We start from the raw sequence: 21,768 nt of genomic DNA on the forward strand, positions 1-21,768 counted from the left end.
CTGAACATTTTTTTTATTGCGGAAATTTTTGTTTATGTTTTGAGGATTCGAATAAGAGATTGAGCCTTTTCAAAACAATTAGATCAATTATAAAACATCAGATAGGCCAGGGGAGGTGCGGTGGCTGAGCGGTAAAGCGCTTGGCTTCCGAACCGGGTGTCCCTGGTTCGAATCCTGGTGAAGACTGGGATTTTCAACTTTGGAATCTTTGGGCGCCTCTGAGTCCACTCAGACCTGACATTAGTTGGGGAAAAGTATAGGCGGTTGGTCGTTGTGCTGGCTACATGACATCTTCGCTAACCGTAGGCCACAAAAACAGATGAACTTTACATCATCTGCCCTATAGACCACAAGGTCTAAAAGGGGAACTAGTTAGGCCAGGTTCACATCTAACTTTACATTCACTTACACCTATCCTTTGATCTGCGGGACCGTTGGGGCACTACACAAGATCTGTTAACCTTCTTTCTTCATTCTTATCTCTCATTTGTCTTTGATATAATTTCATTTGGATGTTCTTTCTGAAAATATTGAAGCCTACCTGGGTGGACCTCTTCGGGGGCCGATTTTGAGTTTGTGTTTCCACACAAGCTGTCTTTTGTAACCTTTTTATTGTTAGTCTAGATCTATTACAAATTTAATTACATGACTGATCCAAACTAATTGATACAAGTACGCTTAATATGAGCTTTGTATTTTTTAAAAAGTATTTAAAAAAATGTTTTTCTTGTTTCTTGTCTGGAAACACTAGGTCAAGGATCATGTTAGGACTCCGGAGTAGATGTAGGGCTACTAACATGGCACAACATTCGCACTGTTTGGCGCTGAGGACAAGGAAGACAGCTCAACATTGGAGACAACAGCAACATGATCCGATTCCATCATCTCGCAGAAGTTGTCAAGACCACAGCAGACGAGATTTACATTGGCAAGAAGAACCAGAGAGATGTAAATATATGACTGAAAACCGCAAGGTCTGAAAAGGATACTTTATTTAAGCAAAAAAAAAATCTATTGCTCGGCCATTCTTCTCATACATAATATTACAACTGTCCCGTCAGTTAAAGTATGTTAATTAATTGTTATGTTTAATTATCTACAGTAGGCCCTATAATTTATTTATTCTCTGTGAAAACAGAACAGGAAAAGAATCAGATTAAATGAAAGAAATTAATTTTAAAGAAAAGATTAATTTTTAAGGAGACATTGTTATTTATATACATTTGTGAAAACTATAGACGTATATGTATAGACAAAAAAAAAACCAATCGACTTAGAATTTCTTATGAAATTTCAACATGTTGAAGAACATGAAATGGATAGGGGTTGGGGGACCGGGAGGAGTCACATTTTTAAAAGTGTTTTGGTCCATCGGCGAAGCGTATGAAAGGCTTAGAATCTCACAGTTAGTAGTTTTGTTTTGTTTTTAACAAGAAAAAGTTAGTCGCAGGGTCTCAGTTGAACGAACTTAACTTCTTTGAACTAGTAAAACATGTGTGCCATTACTTGGATACCCTTATACAATGTACACTAGGATTAGAGTGGGCTGAAATCTGGGGGGGAGTTATTCGCTGGGCCGATACGTTTCTGAGACACTGCAGTGTCAACGAAGTCGTGTCAATGTTCCTGGACTTTGAAATACCTAGACGTACTGGCATTTCTAATTGATTGGATTAGAGGGTTTTTAAAAAGTGTCTTTCCTAATTAAGTAAGGTTATGTTTTATTTTATTTTTTTAATCTCAAGATTTAACTAAGCTTATCTTATAAACAGATTAACGAAACGAAGGATAATTCTGTTTACTCTTATCCAAGTGTTATTCAATTTTATTTGTGTATGCTAATTAAGATTTAAAGTAGGCTCAGAGATTAGTTTTCAATGGACAATATACCCATCCATTCTCTGTTAGAAGGAGACTGGGTTCTTGTCTTATCTTATCTTTTGTCTTAGCTTATGGTATAAGAAACGTGTTGTTTTTTTTATTTTTATTTTTGTCCCTAACGTAAATTTGAGCTCACTCGTGTCCATTGGTGTGAGGCACGGTGGCTGAGTCGTTTGGTCCCTGTTCCCTGCTAGTCTCTATATTCATTACAACCAAATCTTCCCTCATGCTTTATCCCGTAAGCGTTGTAATGATTTGAAGTAATTGACCCCTATAAAGATGTACTGAATAGTTTTAACTACATCCACTTAGCTAGCTCGTCCATTTATATTAAGAAATTTGATTGTTGAAGAACTTCGAATGTGACCTTTCGTATAAAGATGATATCTTGCTTTTTCACTTCTTTTGCATTAACCTCCACCCACCCCCCAGCTCCATAGTCTGATTCTGTTTTAATACTGACCTTAACTCCATAGTCTGATTCTGTTTTAATACTGACCTTAACTCCATTGTCTGATTCTGTTTTAATACTGACCTTAACTCCATAGTCTGATTCTGTTTTAATACTGACCTTAACTCCATAGTCTGATTCTGTTTTAATACTGACCTTAACTCCATAGTCTTATTCTGTTTTAATACTGACCTTAACTCCATAGTCTGATTCTGTTTTAATACTGACCTTAACTCCATAGTCTGATTCTGTTTTAATACTGACCTTAACTCCATAGTCTGATTCTGTTTTAATACTGACCTTAACTCCATAGTCTGATTCTGTTTTAATACTGACCTTAACTCCATAGTCTGATTCTGTTTTAATACTGACCTTAACTCCATAGTCTGATTCTGTTTTAGTACTGACCTTAACTCCATTGTCTTGTTTTTTTAATACTGATTTTATTTGCGTTTGTTTCAGAAATGTTTCTCAGTGTTAAGTTAGTCACATCAGTTCTCGTCCTTCTGAAGCTTCGATCTCTTCTGGCTACCGAGACTGAAAGTGACTACATCTTGTCCGGTATGTCTTGACTTATCAAACCTGTTTTTTCTTTACTTACGTAATTGACAATATATATATACAATAAGCCATTATATTATAAAATCGAAAGGAAATCTAGTTTAAACTTGGCCATGCGATATCTGGAATATTCAGTGGTTTAAAAAAAATCAAAAAGATGTTGCTTTATAGACTCTAGATTATTGGCATGCAGTCGAGAAAATGTGAATATTTGAATGATATGTACGTTACAATTATATCAATGAAGTTTGTCTTTAGATGTCTTTTATGAGTTTTGAGTATCTTAAGCTTAAAGGGGGACGAAGGGGGGCGGCCTAACAGAACTGATTCCCATCGCCAGGAAGTATGAGGCGTGGTAGCAGTGTAGGACAGAGCTTTTTTTCCGAACCTGAGATCCCTGGTTCGAATCCTGGTGAAGACTGGGATTTTTATTTTCGGGATCTTTGAATGCACCCAGCTCTAGTGGGTACCTGACGTAATGGGAAAAGTAAAGGCGGTTGGTCGTTGTGCTGGCCACATGGCAATCTCGTTAACCGTGGGCCATGTAGGATGATGTAGACAGATGACCTTTGCACCATCTGTCCTATAGATCGCAAGGTCTGAAAGGGAAACTTAACTTAATACCCCCCGGAAGTGCTGTAAAGATCAAACTCAGGCACAAATTTGTCCTCACTGGCATAGGGCAAAGTAGCTGGCAGCAGGTGGTCTCTGAAAGAGACAGTTGGAGAGTCTTCACGAAGGCCGCGAGACACGTTTGGGGCTCAAAGAAAAGCCTCTTGCCTAAGACAGGTGCAAAAGACTAAAAGAAAACTTAAGATAGACTTCTTTTTGCTGCATTAGATGTGACAAAATATGGTTTTGTGTAGTCATGTGGAACATAGCTCTCATTCGTAATGGTCGGAATCAAAGAGATTACCATCATGCTATTATCGTAAGAGAATATAGATAAACTATTGACAAATATTGCTGCAATGAGAGACAATGAACTAAGACTTTATTTCACTGTGATGTCCCAGATTACAAGGACCACCCATGTAACAGACATTGTGAAGACAACGCCCTCCCAAGGCTCTGCAAGTATACCTGGCTGCTAGAGAATTATTACGTCATGTCCAAGGCGTGTCACGACTGCCCTTTCAACCAGACTCACTGCTATCTCCCACACTGTGTCTCTGCCGATGGCGTCATGCGTGGAATTAAGACAGCTAATCGAATTCTTCCGGGACCAAGAGTTGAGGTAGAGTATTACTACTGATTTAATCGTGGGTTATCCCCCTTTCCAATTTATCCTTCAAGAAGTTAAGTTAAATAGAAGAAACTCATAACCAAAATTTACTCCATTGGAGATTTTCTCTATAAACAAAGCAATGTCAAGGACGCTTAATTGAGCGTTAATGCTGCCAAATAAATAAACTCTAGAAGCGGAAGAATTTAGAAAATTTGATTCTGCAGTTCTAGAATGTGCGCAAAAAATAATTCTAGAGCTTTAAAAAAGAAAAATAAGTTATCTACTTATCTTATTTTGTACACCGAATGCACAAAAAAAAGCTCGATATTTGTGGATTTACCTCCATGTATAAAGATCTCTTAAATTTCACAACAATTTTGGTTTATGTTTGAAGATCAAATTATATAAAAGTCACGTTGAGCGCCTAAAAGCCGCACGGTAAACCCTCTCCCAGATTCCCCCTCCCACTGGTCCACAAATGAGATTGCTTTAGATTTTATATTGAAAAGGGAAGTTTTATCGTCAAAATCATTTGTTGGGGGGTCTTAAACTAAAAAATCACTGGATTTTTTTAACAAATTCATAACCTCCTTATCTACGTTCATAGAATTTGGTGACTGTAGTTTGCTTTAAAATAAAATTGAAGAGAGAGGTTTTCAGCCTCAAAACTCTTTGTATGGGGGTATTTAAACTAAAACCATCTGGAGGGGTTTTAAACTTTAAAAAAACGCGCTCTGGAGCAGAGGGGTTTAAACTCAAAAATCACCCTTGGCTTGGTTACTCTCATATAATTTTGTATTTTTTAGCTTAAAACCCCGCTGGAGAGGGTTTGAACGCAAAACCCCCTTTGGCTACGATCATAGTATTTTGAGTAATTTTCTTTTGTTTTATATTGAAAAAGTATTTTTAGCTTCAAACCCCGCTGAAAGGTGTGTGTGTGGGGGGGGGGGGGGTTAAACTCAAAACCCCTTTGGTTACGCTCATAGATTTTTGATTGTGTAATTTGCTTTTATTTATATTAAAGAGGTAGTTTTTAGTTGCAAACCTGCTGGAGGGGGGGGGGGTTTAAACACAAAACTCCTTTTGGCTAGAATCTGGTGATTGATGTATGGATAGTCTTATATTGAAGAGGGTTTTTATCGAAGATTTCAGAGGGGGGGTATAAAATCAAAATCTTCCTTAGCTATGCTCTTGGAATTTGGGGATTGTCGTTTGCATTATTTTGTTTTTGTTTTGTTTTATAGAAGAGGGGGTTAAGCCCCTGGTAGTGGTTTTAAACTCAAAACCCCCTTGGCTGCGCTGTGGCAAGTGATGGTTTAGTATTAAAATATCAACTAAAATAAACAAAATCAAAGCAAAAAATCAGTCACTAAATTCCGATCCTTTCATTTCGGGGGGGGGGGGGGGTTTGAACCTCAACCCCCCCCCCCCCCCCAGAGATTTATACATTGGCTTATTCAGGACTTTTCAGGGTTGCCGGGGGGGGGGGATTGTGGCGGGAAAAAGTGTTCCATTTGTTTCTATGATTCATTAGTAATGAAGAGCAAAACAATCGCTCTAACAACAAACTATCAGCTTCATAAGAGAGGAATGGACCTCATTCACCAATCGTAAACAAACAACATTTTGCCACGTGGTTCTCTATATCTGTCACGTGATACGTAATTTAATTGTTTTATCAATATTATCACGTGGCTAAATGTTGTTTGTTTACGATTGGTGAATGAGGTCCATTGTCTTGTAAAAAAGCAAAAACAAACTTTTTTGTCCTGTTACTTGGTTTAGCTTCAACTTATCGGCACAGCTGCAGACGGTATTGAAATGAGAACATTGAACTGACCAAAAATTGAGATGACGTACTTATTTATCTTTGAATGTGACGCGTCTGATGCACTACTCCATTGAAACAGTAGGACGTAATCATCTTCTTTTTTGAAGTAACGTCTGTATTATATAAGATAAGATAAGATAACCCAGCAAGCACTGCGTAATCATGTGGCCTACTGCACTCCTCCTTGATGTTCTGACTCAAACACAAGCCTTATTATTATTATTATTGTACTTTACCCTTGCACTATCTTAAATTGTCATGAGGTCACACTATTGTCATACAGCTTTGTACATTATAAGTAGGTAGATCTCAAACTTCTATTGTGTCTCAGGTTTGCGAAGGTGATACCATCGAGGTGACTGTGATGAATGCCATGGAAGTTTCTGAAGGCACCTCAATCCATTGGCACGGCATCCACCAGAGAGGTACTCCGTTTATGGATGGAGTGGCTATGCTGACGCAGTGCCCCATTCCAGCTCATGCCAAATTTACATACAGGTAGTTATCAAATTTGTAACTGACTTAACATTTTGGTGACAAGGGTAAATCCGCATCCACAGTGGTCAAGTAGCTATGCTCATTCAGTGGTTCTCAGTATATGAATAGAGTTCCACAGTGGTCGAGTAGCTATGTTCATTTAAGAGTTCTTAGTTTATGAATAGAGTTAAGTAGCTATGTTCATTCAGTTCTACATTGATTAAGTAGCTATGTTCATTCAGTGGTTCTCAGTTTATGGATAGAATGGCTATGTTCATTCAATGCAACTTTCTGGCTCAATCAGAATGTATTCACAGTTTTAAATGTTTAAGAAGATTCCATCAGGTTAACTTAAGCCGTGTACCTGCCATTATTTCTTTTTTACCACTAGCAATAATTATCCCAAGATGCATTGTATTCTGTTGCAAGTTTGTGTGATTTTAGATTAACAACTAACATGATGTTCATTAATATATACATGTACATGGATTCACTTTCTTCTAAACCATTTGATTGATAGATTCATGCGTCATGCGTTATGATACAAATAAAAATATGGACGAAAAGTTACAAATATATAACAGAACTAACTGTGTTTTGTATAGAAGGTCTTAAAAACTTAAAAAATGTATAGGTTTATGTGTCGATACATTTAAAGAAAAAGTCTAAACTATCATCAAAATTTCATTTAAATCATAATACATTAAATATCGTTAACTGTCGGATTTAATGTTTCTGCTTGCATTTCTTTCTGGGCAATATTGGTCTGTGTAGATTTGGCTTTCATTTGGTTTTGTGTGGATTTCTTGCTAGCATGCTAATAAAATGTATTCTTTGTCTGTTGCCAATCCCAATATTTTCCGCAGACATTTATAACATTCAAAGAGATACTTTTGTCATAACTTAGTATTTCATGACACTAAATCGTGTTATAGGTATAGGTGTGTGCGTGACTCTATGCGTGCTTGGTTTGGTTGATGACTTCTGATGTAACCTTTGAGTACAATTGATGCAGATGAGTTAGGTAATAGGGATGAATGGCTTATAAATGGAAGATGTAGGCTTAAGACATATTGACGTCAATTTAGTTTTTGAAGTGAGGTCAATTACTTGACTTACATTGCTCAACATTCCCTAGTGCTATTAGAGCATGGAATGGGTTGCCTGAGCTAGCCAGGAAAACCAGTGACTTGGCAGAATTTAAGTCATTGGTTAATATGCATGACTAAATGCATGACGCGTAGGACGTAATCATCTTTTTTGAAGTAACGTCTGTATTATATAAGATAAGATAAGATAACATCTTGTTTTTATTGAAATATAACTCAATTGAAAATGTACGCTGTATATATTTGTCCATAAAAGTTAGGTTTATTTGGTTTAAAAAGAAGCTTACTTCTTGTTATATTCAAGAGTTATGTATTACATAACCTAATGACAACGGTTTATTAGCACTAGTTTTCTAGAGCGACCTGTAACCACAAACTAGTAATTGTATAAAAGCTAACACCATGTACAAGTGATATCTATATCAATATTGCATTTATACAAAGAAAAAAAACCAAAAGAAGTCTATAGTGAATGTAGGCTACTCTAAACTTGAAAAAAAAAAGCTCGATGCATGAGAACAATAGATACAAGTTAACAAACACAACAATTAAAAACACTGTCAAAAAACTTGTCCAACCAGAAAAGGAGTTTCAAATATATATATATATATTTAAACTATAAATGAACAAAACAGTTAATTCGAAATGACTTGTACAGTGAAGTTTCTAAACGAGACTGCTACTTTATGAGTCATTAATTTTTCTCAAAGGAACGAGGACCAAGAAGACGCTGCTCGCAATCCTCTACCTTGACTAGGAAATAATCCTTTTACTTGGCAAGTCCTTTCAAAAGTATAGGCCAAGGTCACGTACATTTACCTTGACCCAGAACATCTATTTCTGTGTTAATATTTATAGACTAGTATGTCTGCATAAACATTAAGGACACGTCACACATGTCTGATTTTAAGTTTCATTCATCGCAAAGTTGATATTACGAACCACACAAATGTGGACAGAAGCGTAGTTAGGGGTTGGTGTCACGCGGTGCGGTTAGCTAATGTTGTCATCCCAATCGTGCACATTTCAATTAAAATATATTTAGGGCAAATATTTTTGCAAAAATACATATATATATACAAAAAAAAATTTTCACGTTTGGTGTAGGATGGTACTCGGTGAGGTCTGCACCATAAGTGGTGTCACTGTTTGTGCATATTTAGGACCTATGCAATGCTACAATTATCTCCATGTCAGCCAGTCAATAAATTAATTGTGTTTTTGAGACCTTGCAAATAAAAAAATATTTTATATAAAAATATATTCACTGGAAGGTTGGTAAATGCCCCAGATGAGCTACTTGCCTATAACTATATTCACAATTCAGTTCACTGGAAGGTTGGTAAATGCCCCAGATGAGCTACTTGCCTAATTTCTATTTCCATTATATACGGAATCGTGACTTGGAATTGGTGGTTTCTTTCAGACGCTGATTCAGTGTGAATTGATGTCACAACAGATTTAACACCTTAAAATGTTTAAATTGAACACATCAGCAGTCCTTAACAGCGTACACAGCAAACAAGAAATCTGCTTATGTCAACACTGGCCTTTTGCGAATACAAGCACTGTTTTTTTTTTTTAATTTCGAATTCGAATTCAAATAGTTTTGGTTAATTTTTTTTCGAATACGAATACAAAAAAATGTCCAGAATTTTCTATTCTTTTAGTATTACTTCGTTTTCGATCGAACTGTACCGCCGGAAAGATTACTCTTGCCAGTAAGGCTCGTGGTAGGTGCTGGAAGTCCCCTTAAAGGTCGACGGGCGACAGTACAAGTATAGGACGACTCGAGGCAATCAATATACCAGTTAATATAGTTCATCTTTGTTTTCGAAAATTGTCAAAGTGATGAATCCTGGTTAAATACCAAAACGTTTTCGCGAATAGCAAATATATATATATATTCAAACATTTTAAATAATACATTTGATTCGAATCAAATTCGAAAACCATTCAACATTTTTATTCGAATTCGATTTTCAAAAATATTCGCACTGATTTAGTAAATACCGATCTGAATCTTGTACTCGCGAACCAACGACCTGAAATTTTTAGACTATTTTCACACATACACTGCTTCGCTTTTGAAAAGGTTTCGTTTGTCTTTTTGTCCTCCTAAGAACTTTACAAACATTCGCTGCTAGCACTTCTATTGAATGAATAATCACTCGAATGTGACAGGAGCCTTTAAAAGACTTAGTGAACCAGAAAGATCGTCAGATCGAGTTATTCAATATATCATGCCAAAGTGAAACATTTCGTTTAAAATATGGGTCACAGGAAATATCTGTAAATAAGTTTGCAGACCTTTAAGAGTGAGATGGCTGATGCACAAACATTTCTAAAAACTGTAACAATGACATCTATTTTATAATTAGTAGGGTTAGTTGTTTAATGTCTAGTAAATCTATTATTTTCTGGTTTGCGTTACTTGGGCGATCACAGATATCTTCTGATCTCGTGACTTCATTGGATCCATTTTCAGTTTATTTTGTTTTGATATATTTTTGTTGTTGTTTTTTTTACATATTTTTTTTTACAATGAATGCCCAAAATTTGGTCAATGTTTTTATCCCTAATTCTTAATTCTTCATAAAATGTTATTAGTTATGATGTTTGAAGTGTTTTGGTTCCCTTCTGACAATTAGTCCGACTCTTATTACATATTTGGGTAGGTTTGCAGACCTTTAATCTATCGTCGTAGGCTATTGCAAACTTTGGCCTAATGTATTAGAGGGCATTTATTTGTAACATAAAAGTGGAGGTGCTAGAGAGAGATTTTTTTTTCTAAAACACTGGAAACATACTTCATTTACGATGAGTTTTTGGAAAGGACAATTAGATCATAATTCGATGTAGACAAAAAAAAAAAACTTAAAAAAAAAAAACACAAAGTTTACCCAAGGAGAAGAACGTCACATTTACATTTAATTCTGTAATAATTTTTCAATATCAAACACAATTAATTAATTACAACTATTTCATTAACTGATTGGTTAATATTTATGATTGAGTAACATTATGTTAGGAACAATGAACAATTGTACAAAGTCTCATCTAGATCCAAGAATGGAAAGTGGGAAAGATGATGTGTTCAAAATGTGTACTAAACAGAGTTGAAATAAGCTTAGTCAAAAGGCAATATATTCCTACAGAGTAATAAATACGCCAGTAATTGCTCTTGCTTTTCCTTAAGTTGACTTTTTGTTACAAGGGGATGTAGATCTAGTCATCTAATAGTAAAGTTAACAATTATAGTTTTCACAATCTGCTGTTGATTTAGCAGGATTATTTTGATGCCGTCAAGTGAGCTTATAATTTAGGATACATAAGTAGATCGACCGGAACTTAGTAAGTGAAGGCCCTGAGTAGACCATACTGTCTTCAAATTTTAAACTATCAAACTATAATTAGATCTAAATGTACGTCATTTATAAGAAGAAGAAATATTTCAAAATTGGAAATGTACCATCCTACGTTTATAGGCATAGTCTGCTTAAAAAAATATTTTCACAAAGCTTCTATCAACTCTTTCTGACTGTATGGAAAAAAGTTTGTCAAAGTTATTTCCCCCACACCCTCGATCAAGCTGAAATTCGGCATAATTATTTCTTTTACCTGACAACACAAGAATCACTAAAATATTTGACCAATTAGTTGATTAATTAGAAAAAAAAAGTAATGTTCCCCTTTCAGACCGTATGAACTAAGGGCAGATGATGTAAAGGTCATTTGATTCTGTTACAGTTAACAAGGGTGTCACGTGGCCAGCACAACGACTAACCGCCTTTACCTTTCCCCACCTAATGTCAGGTACCCATTAGAGCTGAGTGGACTCAAGGGTGCCCAAAGATTCGGAAATTAAAAATCCCAGTCCTCACCAGGATTCGAACCCGGGAATGCCGGTTCAGAAGCCAAGCGCTTTACTACCGCGCCTCCAGTTAATTAATTACTGGTAATTAATTATTTTGTTTGGTATCTTGAAGAAAGGAAAGAAATCGTACTTGACAGATTTGGTGGTATTAGTTGATTTAGTCCCCTTGAGGAATCTTGAGCCCTGAGTGAATATTTTTTGTATGTATTTAAAAAACGATCAGGTAAACAGTCACCAAGATACCCCCCCCCCCCCATCTTTCCTCCCCCGTTCTCAACTGGTTCAGACAAATGACAGGATCATAGCATTGAGAAAGCTAAAAGCTAAACAAACTAAAAATTGGTAATTATAGACCTATTGCACATATTAATATGTCTAGGTCAATTACACAAAGGAACGATCCAAACTAATTGATTCAATTACACATAATATAAGCTTGTTTTTTTTTAACAAAATCTTTTTTATGTTCTTCTTGTTGAATGTGAACAGTGTAGGCCCTATTTAGGCTAGTACTGTATAAACTATTTAAAAATGCCCCCATACCAAATGCCTATATGGCCATTCCGCCCCTGGTCTCACATTAAATAAATAACAAAATGTTCCTATACACAGGTTTACAGCAAATTATCCTGGGACTCACTTTTGGCATGCCCACGCCGGCGTCCAGAGAGCAGACGGCTTATTTGGCTCACTGGTCATCCGGAGACCCCCGAGCCGAGAACCCCAGTATCTGCTTTACGACTACGACCTGACGGACCACGTGATCATCGTCAACGATTGGCTGGCCGAAATGACGGTCAACAGATTCGCGGCGCACCACCACGACAGCGGCGACAACAAACCAGAACTAATGCTTATCAATGGTACGTTCGTTTACACCTGAGTGTCCCACTCGGGAGTACGACTAACATTTCAAATTAGTCGCCAACATGTGAATGTAAGGACGAGCTGTAAGAACTGAAGTGTTGAGTCTAGTTGCATGATGCACACATTACTGAGTAGTTAGCTTTTTTATTTTCGAACGCTGTACTCTCGACAAGGACACCTTGTATTATGAGCATTAGAATCGCTAAAATAAAACAAATTCAATGAAACTTTTCAGTCATAGTCTTCCTCATTATAATAATGAAATATGAAATAAATATTACGAGGCCAGGTGATGCTTAAGATTGTAGAGAATCAAATCGATTCTAAACTTTTCAATATTTGCCTTTATTTTCATTTTGTGAAGTAATAATGTTTCAAAATGACAGGCAGGGGACAGTACCGAGAATTTAAAGACAGCAATGGGACGTCCTTTTTCACACCAAGGGCTACATTCACAGTGAAGCCAGGCAAGAGGTATCGGTTCCGGGTCATCAATGCTGGAATATTAAATTGTCCTATTCAGGTGAACATTATTATTTACTTCTGATACCCAATTAAAGTTGAAATCTTTTGGTGATTATTGATTATCTTTCCTACCCAGACCATGGATAAATATTATAGTTCAAAAATAGTCTAGTTATTTAAATAAGAGAACTATGAACTCTGTCCTTTTCCTATACAAAACAAAAGTAATTAAATAAACAAATGACTTACTTTATATTAATCAAAATATCTACCACCCTAAAATCTTTGACCTAACCTTTGACCTAAACATCTTAACCCTACAAAAGCTATCACATGCGTATCGGCCCGATGTATTTACATTTCTTTTCGCTTGTTCAATTATTTGATTATTTTCAGTTTTCAGTGGACAGCCATACTATGACGATGATCGCTTCAGATGGACACTCATTTGCTCCCTACACTGTTGACATGTTTAACATTTTCTCAGGAGAAAGATATGACTTCGTGCTATATGCTGACAAAGAAGAGAACTTGAGGTCAGTCTTTTTTCTGTTTTTTTTTGGTCTTACCTTCATGGAGATTTTAAGAACTCTCCAACACTACAACCATCTTTCTTAGTGTTTTTTTGCGATTTGAAATATCTTATTTTCTAATGTCTTTTGTGAGTAGTTTATTTAGCTTGAAAAGGTTTTAAATGTTAGTCATCTTTAACTCATATTTATTTAACTTGAGACAGGTGAAATAGTCGCCCATTGTGCTTTAAAAAAATATTTTCCCATATGGAAAGGTATTTTCAATTGGAAGAATTTTAATCTGTATCGATGAAGTTCCGAAGCACAGAGACAGCAATTGGTCAAAGTACTAAATGAACTACTTCGAAACTTCGTCATAGGCCACAAGTCTTTCCATGCAAGATTTGCCCGCAGTCTTTGACATGCTAGACCAGTGTTTCTCAAAGTGGGATACGCGTACCCCCAGTGAAAGAGTTTGAAGGGGGTACGTGTTGTACATAGTTAACTATGCTGATTTAAAAAAAAACTCATTTAATTTATATTATGGCCTCCTTCAGTAGCGAAGCGACTATGGATCATCTCATGGAAATGAGATGAATGCCTGGGCATTAGCTGTGGTCGGAACGATGTCGCCCATTTATCAGTCCCCCCCCCCTCTCCACGCAGCTGATGTATCCAAAGGAACGGCAGTGCCGATACAGTTTGGGGTCAGCGGCGTCACAGGTTCTGGCAGGGTGTAGCATTGGGTGTTTCAAACTGCCTTGGGGTCGCCAGCTCCTGATTTTTTCCTCAAGGTTGACCTCCGAAGCCTTTCCCGTGATTGAGTATAGCTGCAAGGCAACAGAGGTTTGAATTCAGAGTTTTCCCTCACCTAGGTGGGTAGACAGCCATGGCTAACGAGCCCCTCCTGCCCGAAGCTTACTGATTAAAGTACCAGTTACTGGCCTTTGCCACTTCTCCTATTAGTGAGAACAGTTCCGCCGGACTCAATATCTGAGCCACACAAGGTTGTCATTGCCGGAAGTGGTAATGGATGTAAGCACTCCACTACCTATAAAATGGATCCTAATGGCATGCGTCTCAAATAGCCTCTGACAACCAGTCCAACTCCTGGCCTTAATTTATAAACTAGAATAAAATATAATAATTTCTAATTTTTTTTTTTATTTTTATTAAGTTTTTACAAACTCAAATACGCTGCTATTTTACATTTTAAGACAAAGTTCCACAAAGATCAGGAAATTGATTAAAAATGTTACAACTTCCGTCTAGCGCCCTCTTTTTCAATGTAAAAACCATGTTTCCATTTTTTTGTAGAATGTATTTGATGTGTCGCTGTAGCATGCAAAAAATAAACACACTAATTTAATACTTTATTGTGGTAGAGTCACTGTTATGCTGTTTATGTAGGCCAACAAAACAAAAAGAATATACATTTTTATTGTTATTACAATAAATACATTTGGTAAAGGAGGGGGGCCAGATATATAATTAGCGTTCCGAAAATTATAGAAGGGGTACACATAGGTCAAAAGTTTGGGAAACACTGTTCTAGTCAATGAGATTATGATGACATTAAAATAGGTAGTACTCTAAGGATCGGTTCTAGCCTAGAACTGTTTACTATACATACATACTATAGTATACAAACCCACTCTGCCGTGTCATAAAGCCAACAGCCATTTTATACTACTCCTTTGCCAATGACTCACAGTTGTATTCATCAGTTCCATCAGAGTTGTGGCACCAGGCAATACAAGTCAGTGGTACCGTTGCGAGGCTGACCGACTGGATGATTGAGAATAAGTTCATGATGAATGAAGATAGCACAGAAGTAATTAAGATTGACATTCGAAACACTATGATAAAAGTAGAGAGTACAGACTCATCACGAACTGCAACACATTTGGTCCAAGCACTGAAAAAGCCGCAAACCGTAAACGTGGCACGAGGAGAAGCGTTGAGTCCATGGAGCACAGGGCTCTCTGAGGGACATATAGAGTGATCAGTTCACAAAGGTACAAGGACATTTCTTTTCTTTTTTTACCTAAGAGGACAAAACCCCAAATATGTTTGGAGCTCGTTCCCGTTGACCTGAGACAGACACCATGCTTCTGTAACATTCAAGAAGAACATTAAGACCTATCAGTTTAATTTTTTTCAAATAAGAAAGTAATTCTGGCTTTCGAGTTTCTGTTTGTTATGGTTACAATTTTGTCTTTTGCCTACATTCTGTCTGTTAACAGCGCTATATAAATTAAACTATTGTTATAATAGTAATTGTTATTATTATACCTTAAAGCTTAGTTTCCAAAATTGTAAATCTTTATTTTTGTTTTCTTGTGGAAGTATAGAATTCAAGGCAATAATTTACTGCATTTTATTTTAACATAACTAGGAATTATTGGATCCGAGTTAAAGGCTTGGCTGACTGCAATGTCAAGTCCGCTAATCAAACTGCCATTTTGAAATATGAGGGCGCTCCCGATGATCTCCCCCCTGAATCACCTCTTGAACCTGCACCTGGGGGAAAGGTAAATATAAAATCTTTGACATTACTTACTTTTGACTTAATCCTATTGACTCCCAGTGGAGCGTAGGCCCACAACAGTACTTGGCCACCGGACTCTGTTCTAAGCAATTCCCCTCGGAAATATGTCCACCCTGCCATCCTTGCTTCTTGGTCTTCCGATCTCTTCCAAGTTTGCTTTGGTTTCCCAGCCTTTCTCTTTCCCTGACTGGAACCTTTGACACTTTGACATACTTAGTTCAAACAAAATAGTGTTTCTTTGATCTGTTGTGTGTTTGTATGTGTTTGTGATGACCCCCCCCCCCCCAGTCAGTAAAATAAACTGACCTCAATATTTTGTTGAATAATATAAATAGGCCTACATCAAGTCCCAAAAGACGGTTGCATTCACAAATATTTGGAAATGCCACCAACTTTATATGCATCCTTGACTGAGATTTGAAGCAACATAGACACACATTTTGAAATATCATCCTAGGATTATGGCATTTAATGTATCGAGAGATCTTCTTACTTTCCCAACTCAAATGTAGATGTATGCAGATATATATATATATATATATATATATATATATATATATATATATATATATATATATATATATATATATATATATATATATATATATATATATATATAAAATGAAATAAGATTTTGAATAATTTAAACATAATCAAGTCACTAACATGCTCCTATTTCTCTAAGTCTTCAACATCAACATTAGTAAACACATTCATATTCTTAAGTTCTCTTTCATTTGTAACCTCTACTGCAATAGACTTACTCGGTTAAAAATGTATTCAGCGAGCAGAAACACGCAAACCTCAATTACAAAAGACTTACTCGGTTCAAAATGTATTCAGCGAGCAGAAACACGCAAACCTCAATTACAATAGACTTACTCGGTTAAAAATGTATTCAGCCAGTAGAAACACGCAAACCTCAATTACAATAGACTTACTCGGTTAAAAATGTATTCAGCGAGCAGAAACACGCAAACCTCAATTACAATAGACTTACTCGGTTAAAAATGTATTCAGCCAGTAGAAACACGCAAACCTCAATTACAATAGACTTACTCGGTTAAAAATGTATTCAGCGAGCAGAAACACGCAAACCTCAATTACAATAGACTTACTCGGTTAAAAATGTATTCAGCCAGTAGAAACACGCAAACCTCAATTACAATAGACTTACTCGGTTAAAAATGTATTCAGCCAGTAGAAACACGCAAACCTGAATTACAATAGACTTACTCGGTTAAAAATGTATTCAGCCAGTAGAAACACGCAAGCCTCAATTACAATAGACTTACTCGGTTAAAAATGTATTCAGCCAGGAGAAACACGCAAGCCTCAATTACAATAGACTTACTCGGTTAAAAATGTATTCAGCCAGTAGAAACACGCAAACCTGAATTACAATAGACTTACTCGGTTAAAAATGTATTCAGCCAGTAGAAACACGCAAACCTCAATTACAATAGACTTACTCGGTTAAAAATGTATTCAGCCAGTAGAAACACGCAAACCTCAATTACAATAGACTTACTCGGTTAAAAATGTATTCAGCCAGTAGAAACACGCAAACCTCAATTACAATAGACTTACTCGGTGAAAAATGTATTCAGCCAGTAGAAACACGCAAGCCTCAATTACAATAGACTTACTCGGTTAAAAATGTATTCAGCCAGTAGAAACACGCAAACCTCAATTACAATAGACTTACACGGTTAAAAATGTATTCCACCAATAGAAGCACAGTGAGTAAATTAGTCGATACATTTAAAGAAATGGTAAAAAAAATAGTCTGCTTTTACAAATCCATTCTGTTCCGTGAAGTTGTCCCAGTAAAACACAGCAAATGATGTGCGGCCAAAATGTTGCTTGTAATTCAATACTTGACTTTTCTCTTGTCTCACGTCATGACTATCTGTTGGTCTCTGATCTCATGTCTGGTTGGTTAACAAGCTTTTTTAGTATGTATATAAGAATATATGTCAATTTGAAATTCAGAAATATGTTTATATAAATGTCTTCTTTATTGTATCATGTCAGTAGTGGACAGGAACCGAAATACAAGTCATATAATATCCTTTACTTTGCAGCTTCTGAATCTCTGGAACGCCAAAAGGAGCCAGAATAAGGCGGATATCACACAAATGTCCAGTGTGGAGGCCGATGACGACATCCTCACATCCAAACCAAATAAGACGTTCTACCTCGCTATGGACTTTTACAAGATCGACAACCCACGGTTCAACAACCCTACCTACTACCCACTGAGTTCTGTCCTCAAGAGTCAGATGTTGTACACTCCTCAAATCAACCACATCTCCACTCTGCTGCCCCCGGTGCCGCCTCTGTCGCAGTACGATGATGTGTCCAAAGTAGGTTGTTAATGATGTGTCCAAAGGGGGTTGTTTTGATGTGTCCAAAGTAGGTTGTCAATGATGTGTCTGAAGTAGGTTGTCAATGATGTGTCTAAAGTAGGTTGTTAATGATGTGTCTGAAGTAGGTTGTCAATGATGTGTCCAAAGTAGGTTGTCACATCTTCTTAATACAAAGTAAAATCGCACCACCAATCAGCCCCACATTCAATACATTTAATTATCAAAGTCACCCGCTAAGTGCAAGTTAGTAATTGTTCTTCCGCTAATGCTTTCATTGCCTTCATGAGCACACTTCATTATCCTTTCAAGTAATATTGAAAAGTGTTGGCGAAAGAAGGCAGCCTTGCATATCAATAAATAATAATGATCATCTTTATTATCCATCAGGAAATTTGTCTTACAATTTGTGCAGTACACCAAATAAAGCACTATAATCAAAATATACATTCCCACCAGACTCACTCATAATTTAAATGCAAAAATTTTATATCAGATAGTTTAATTTTCTCCAATGATCTGATTGCCAGGGGGACAAACGAGTTTCTGTTTTCTTTGCTATCAGTGTCTTATATCTCTTTTTCTCTTTTGTGATGGTAAAATCACAAGACCCTGACTCAAAGGGGGATTTTTTTATTTCTAGAATCTTTTTAACTTTCTAATATTTTTTTTTCAAACAGCTGCCAAAATGGGGGTTGTTTTTTGCCAACGACTTTATCAGCAGCATTTAGGATTCAATGAAGTTAATGTTTATTTTTAATGTTTAGATTGCCATACTAGGCAGTGATATGCTAGACGTCTTGGTGGTAATTTGTTTATGCTACTTCTAAAAGATATAGGCCTACTCATTAGATTATGACCGACAGATTTCTCCATTTTGTTGTATTTCTGCAGGACATCTACTGTAATGCCGAGACTTTACAGGAACACTGCGACACAAAGTGGTGCGGCTGTGTCCATCTGTACCAAGTGGACCTCAACGATATCGTGGAGCTTGTGGTCATCGACGAGGGGTTGCCTTACGATGCCAATCACCCCATGCACCTTCACGGTTATAGTTTTCGCGTCATCGGAATAGACAGAGTAAGTAGTGACCTTTACTTTTTGTTACCCCCATAGAGACTCAGGGGTCTGTAGTCGTCTATATTGCTCTCAATCGATATACAAAATATACTCTCTGAATGGTAAGATTGGATTTAAATTATTAGAATGTTTAAATATATGCTCAATAGTGTATCTAAAATAATGTATAGACATGCGTATTATTAAATGATAGATTAATTCCACCACAACACTAGAAGAAGTGAAAGCAATGGATTCAAGAGGGGAGTTAAACAGAAGCAAAACAAAAGCACCCCTTAAAGACTCAGTTACTGTCCCTGACGGCGGCTATACAATTGTTCGGTTCAAAGCTGATAACCCAGGTATAGACAAGTCTTTTTTTTTTCTTATTATCTTAGTACATTGTAAATGTTGGACGTTCTTTGTGTATGATCTGACTTTGTATCTATTCAAAATGTCCAAGTCATAATTGTCATTGAGTATCTATTCTCTATGTCTTTACAAAAACACGAAAAATCAGTATAGGACAGCCATCTAAAATGATACACTCACAAAATGAGGGATACAAAAGTTTCTTTAGGATTCCCTCCCGGGGCGGGGAGAGTTATTCCTAAATCAGATGTGTGATCGAGAGGTTAAATTACTTGGTTACGGCTTGGTGTTATGAAGTGTTTGTGTGTCTGTGAGTTTGTATGTTGCTATGGTGACGGTGGGAAGAAGTTCGCCATTGTCGTCAGTGGTTTTAGGGCAGACGACTCCAGAACTCCAGACTGAAAAGAAGTGTTATTGTAGTGAGTTAGATTTTGTTAAAAATACCATTTTGTATATTACCTAAGTCTACTTAATTGATTTTATTTTATCTCAAGTTGAGTTTATTTATATTGTAATAAAAGTTCTATTTAGTTTTTTTCACAAAAAAGTTATAAAACTTATTTCAAGCTTTATAAGTTAAGATATAATACTCCAACAGCGGTTTAGTTGTCTACTAGGTTTAGCACTACAAGTCAACGACCCTCACTTGACAAGGGGGCTCGAGTTTGAATCCCGATTTGGCAGCATGAAAAGCGTCTCCTAGATAACCCCTCCCCCCACTGGCCCACAAAAAAAAGATTGGACAATGACGCACATAGCATGCTTTAAGCATGAGAGGTGCGCCACATTAAAGCAATACAAATATATAAATACTATTAGGTTACTAATTAACCATTTCGCTTACTTTGGTTTCCAATGCGTACGTTTATTCAGCTCTCTCAATAGTTTAGGATTCGGTCAGCTCTCTTCCCTCTCTATCTTATTGGCAGTCTCGGCAGACGACCAAACTTGTATCCTCGCGCCATCTTACTTTTTTTTCTTAGGGATTCAAATGCTTTGTTGCATTGGACGCTATTCGCTGTTTCCATCATGAGAAAACATTCAAACTATGTCATAAAACTCTTACATAATAAAACGTATATGACCATATTCTACACTTTTTAAAAATCATTTTCTTGTCTCACAGGGATTTGGTTTTTCCACTGTCACATTGAGTTTCACGCCGAAATAGGAATGGGGCTCTTCTTTCAGGTGGGAAACAAAAGTCAATTCCCAAAGCCTCCTAAGAACTTCCCGAAGTGCGGAGATTTTCTGAACGATGAATCAGACGACACTGAGGAGGTCACGGTCACACAGACTGTGAAATGTACGTCAGGATGTTCAGATGTTGTCCCTTGGTCAGCACTGGTCCTACTGGTGGCTTTGTCTACAACTTTTAAAATGGGAATAAATATTTGATCTCTTGCATAACAATGCTACATTTTTATTTAACATATTTGGTGAAATGTATGTTTTTAACATATGGTTTTTAAACTGCCATTTTAGACAAATAAGACAAAGAAAAAAAAAATTCATTTTCTAAAAATTCTTTATATAGACTATTGAAAGTGAAACAAACATGAAAATATTTTTTCAAAATTTTTGACATGTTTCGTGTTCCATAGTGTGGGACATGTTTGTTTATGTCAGCTCTGAACAAATATGTGTTCTTTTTTGTTGTTGTTTTTAGCTTTGAAGAAACTAGCCTCTGAGCCCGTCCAAATGACAACAACACTTTTCAAATGAAAGACATATTTTGTATTCTTTAAGTTCTTGTCATCATATAATAATAGCAGCCATTTACAATTTCATTAACCATGTACTTTTGTTTATTTAGAACCCATTATATTTATTTATAATGTGTGATCGTTTTTGTATAAAGCTGTCTGGAATGTAATCGATATTTAAAATAAAGAAATTAATTGTGTAAAGACAAAGTTGATCTTCATTTTTTTCTCTCTACAAATACACACGTATGATTGAACTCTGAGTACTTCCACAGTTCACTATATATACTCTTGAAGAAGTGTATTTTGTTATATGAATAATAACTGATAAAGGGGCTACAATGAATTGTGTTTCTCTTTAACGATACTCGAACCTTCCGCACCAGAGAATGAATACTCGCTAGTTTCTAACATAATATTAATAATAATAATCTACACTATCCGTGAGA

At 36.4% G+C, this 21,768-nt stretch overlaps 1 protein-coding gene across 1 annotated transcript; it reads left to right on the top strand.

Annotated features, from left to right (window-relative positions):
* The first annotated feature begins 1,488 nt into the window (after window positions 1–1,488).
* LOC106055613 (uncharacterized) lies at window positions 1,489–21,548 on the top strand. Its single transcript, XM_056011699.1, has 12 exons — window positions 1,489–1,708; window positions 2,795–2,893; window positions 3,910–4,130; window positions 6,284–6,450; window positions 12,028–12,278; window positions 12,669–12,805; window positions 13,144–13,283; window positions 15,658–15,793; window positions 17,898–18,179; window positions 19,074–19,262; window positions 19,456–19,603; window positions 20,740–21,548. The coding sequence occupies exons 2-12, from the start codon at window positions 2,797–2,799 to the stop codon at window positions 21,009–21,011; spliced, it is 2,040 nt and encodes a 679-aa protein (XP_055867674.1). The 5' UTR covers window positions 1,489–1,708; window positions 2,795–2,796; the 3' UTR covers window positions 21,012–21,548.
* Window positions 21,549–21,768: the final 220 nt, after the last annotated feature.

This window comes from Biomphalaria glabrata, chromosome 15 (assembly GCF_947242115.1).
Source record: "Biomphalaria glabrata chromosome 15, xgBioGlab47.1, whole genome shotgun sequence".
Taxonomy (NCBI): domain Eukaryota; kingdom Metazoa; phylum Mollusca; class Gastropoda; family Planorbidae; genus Biomphalaria; species Biomphalaria glabrata.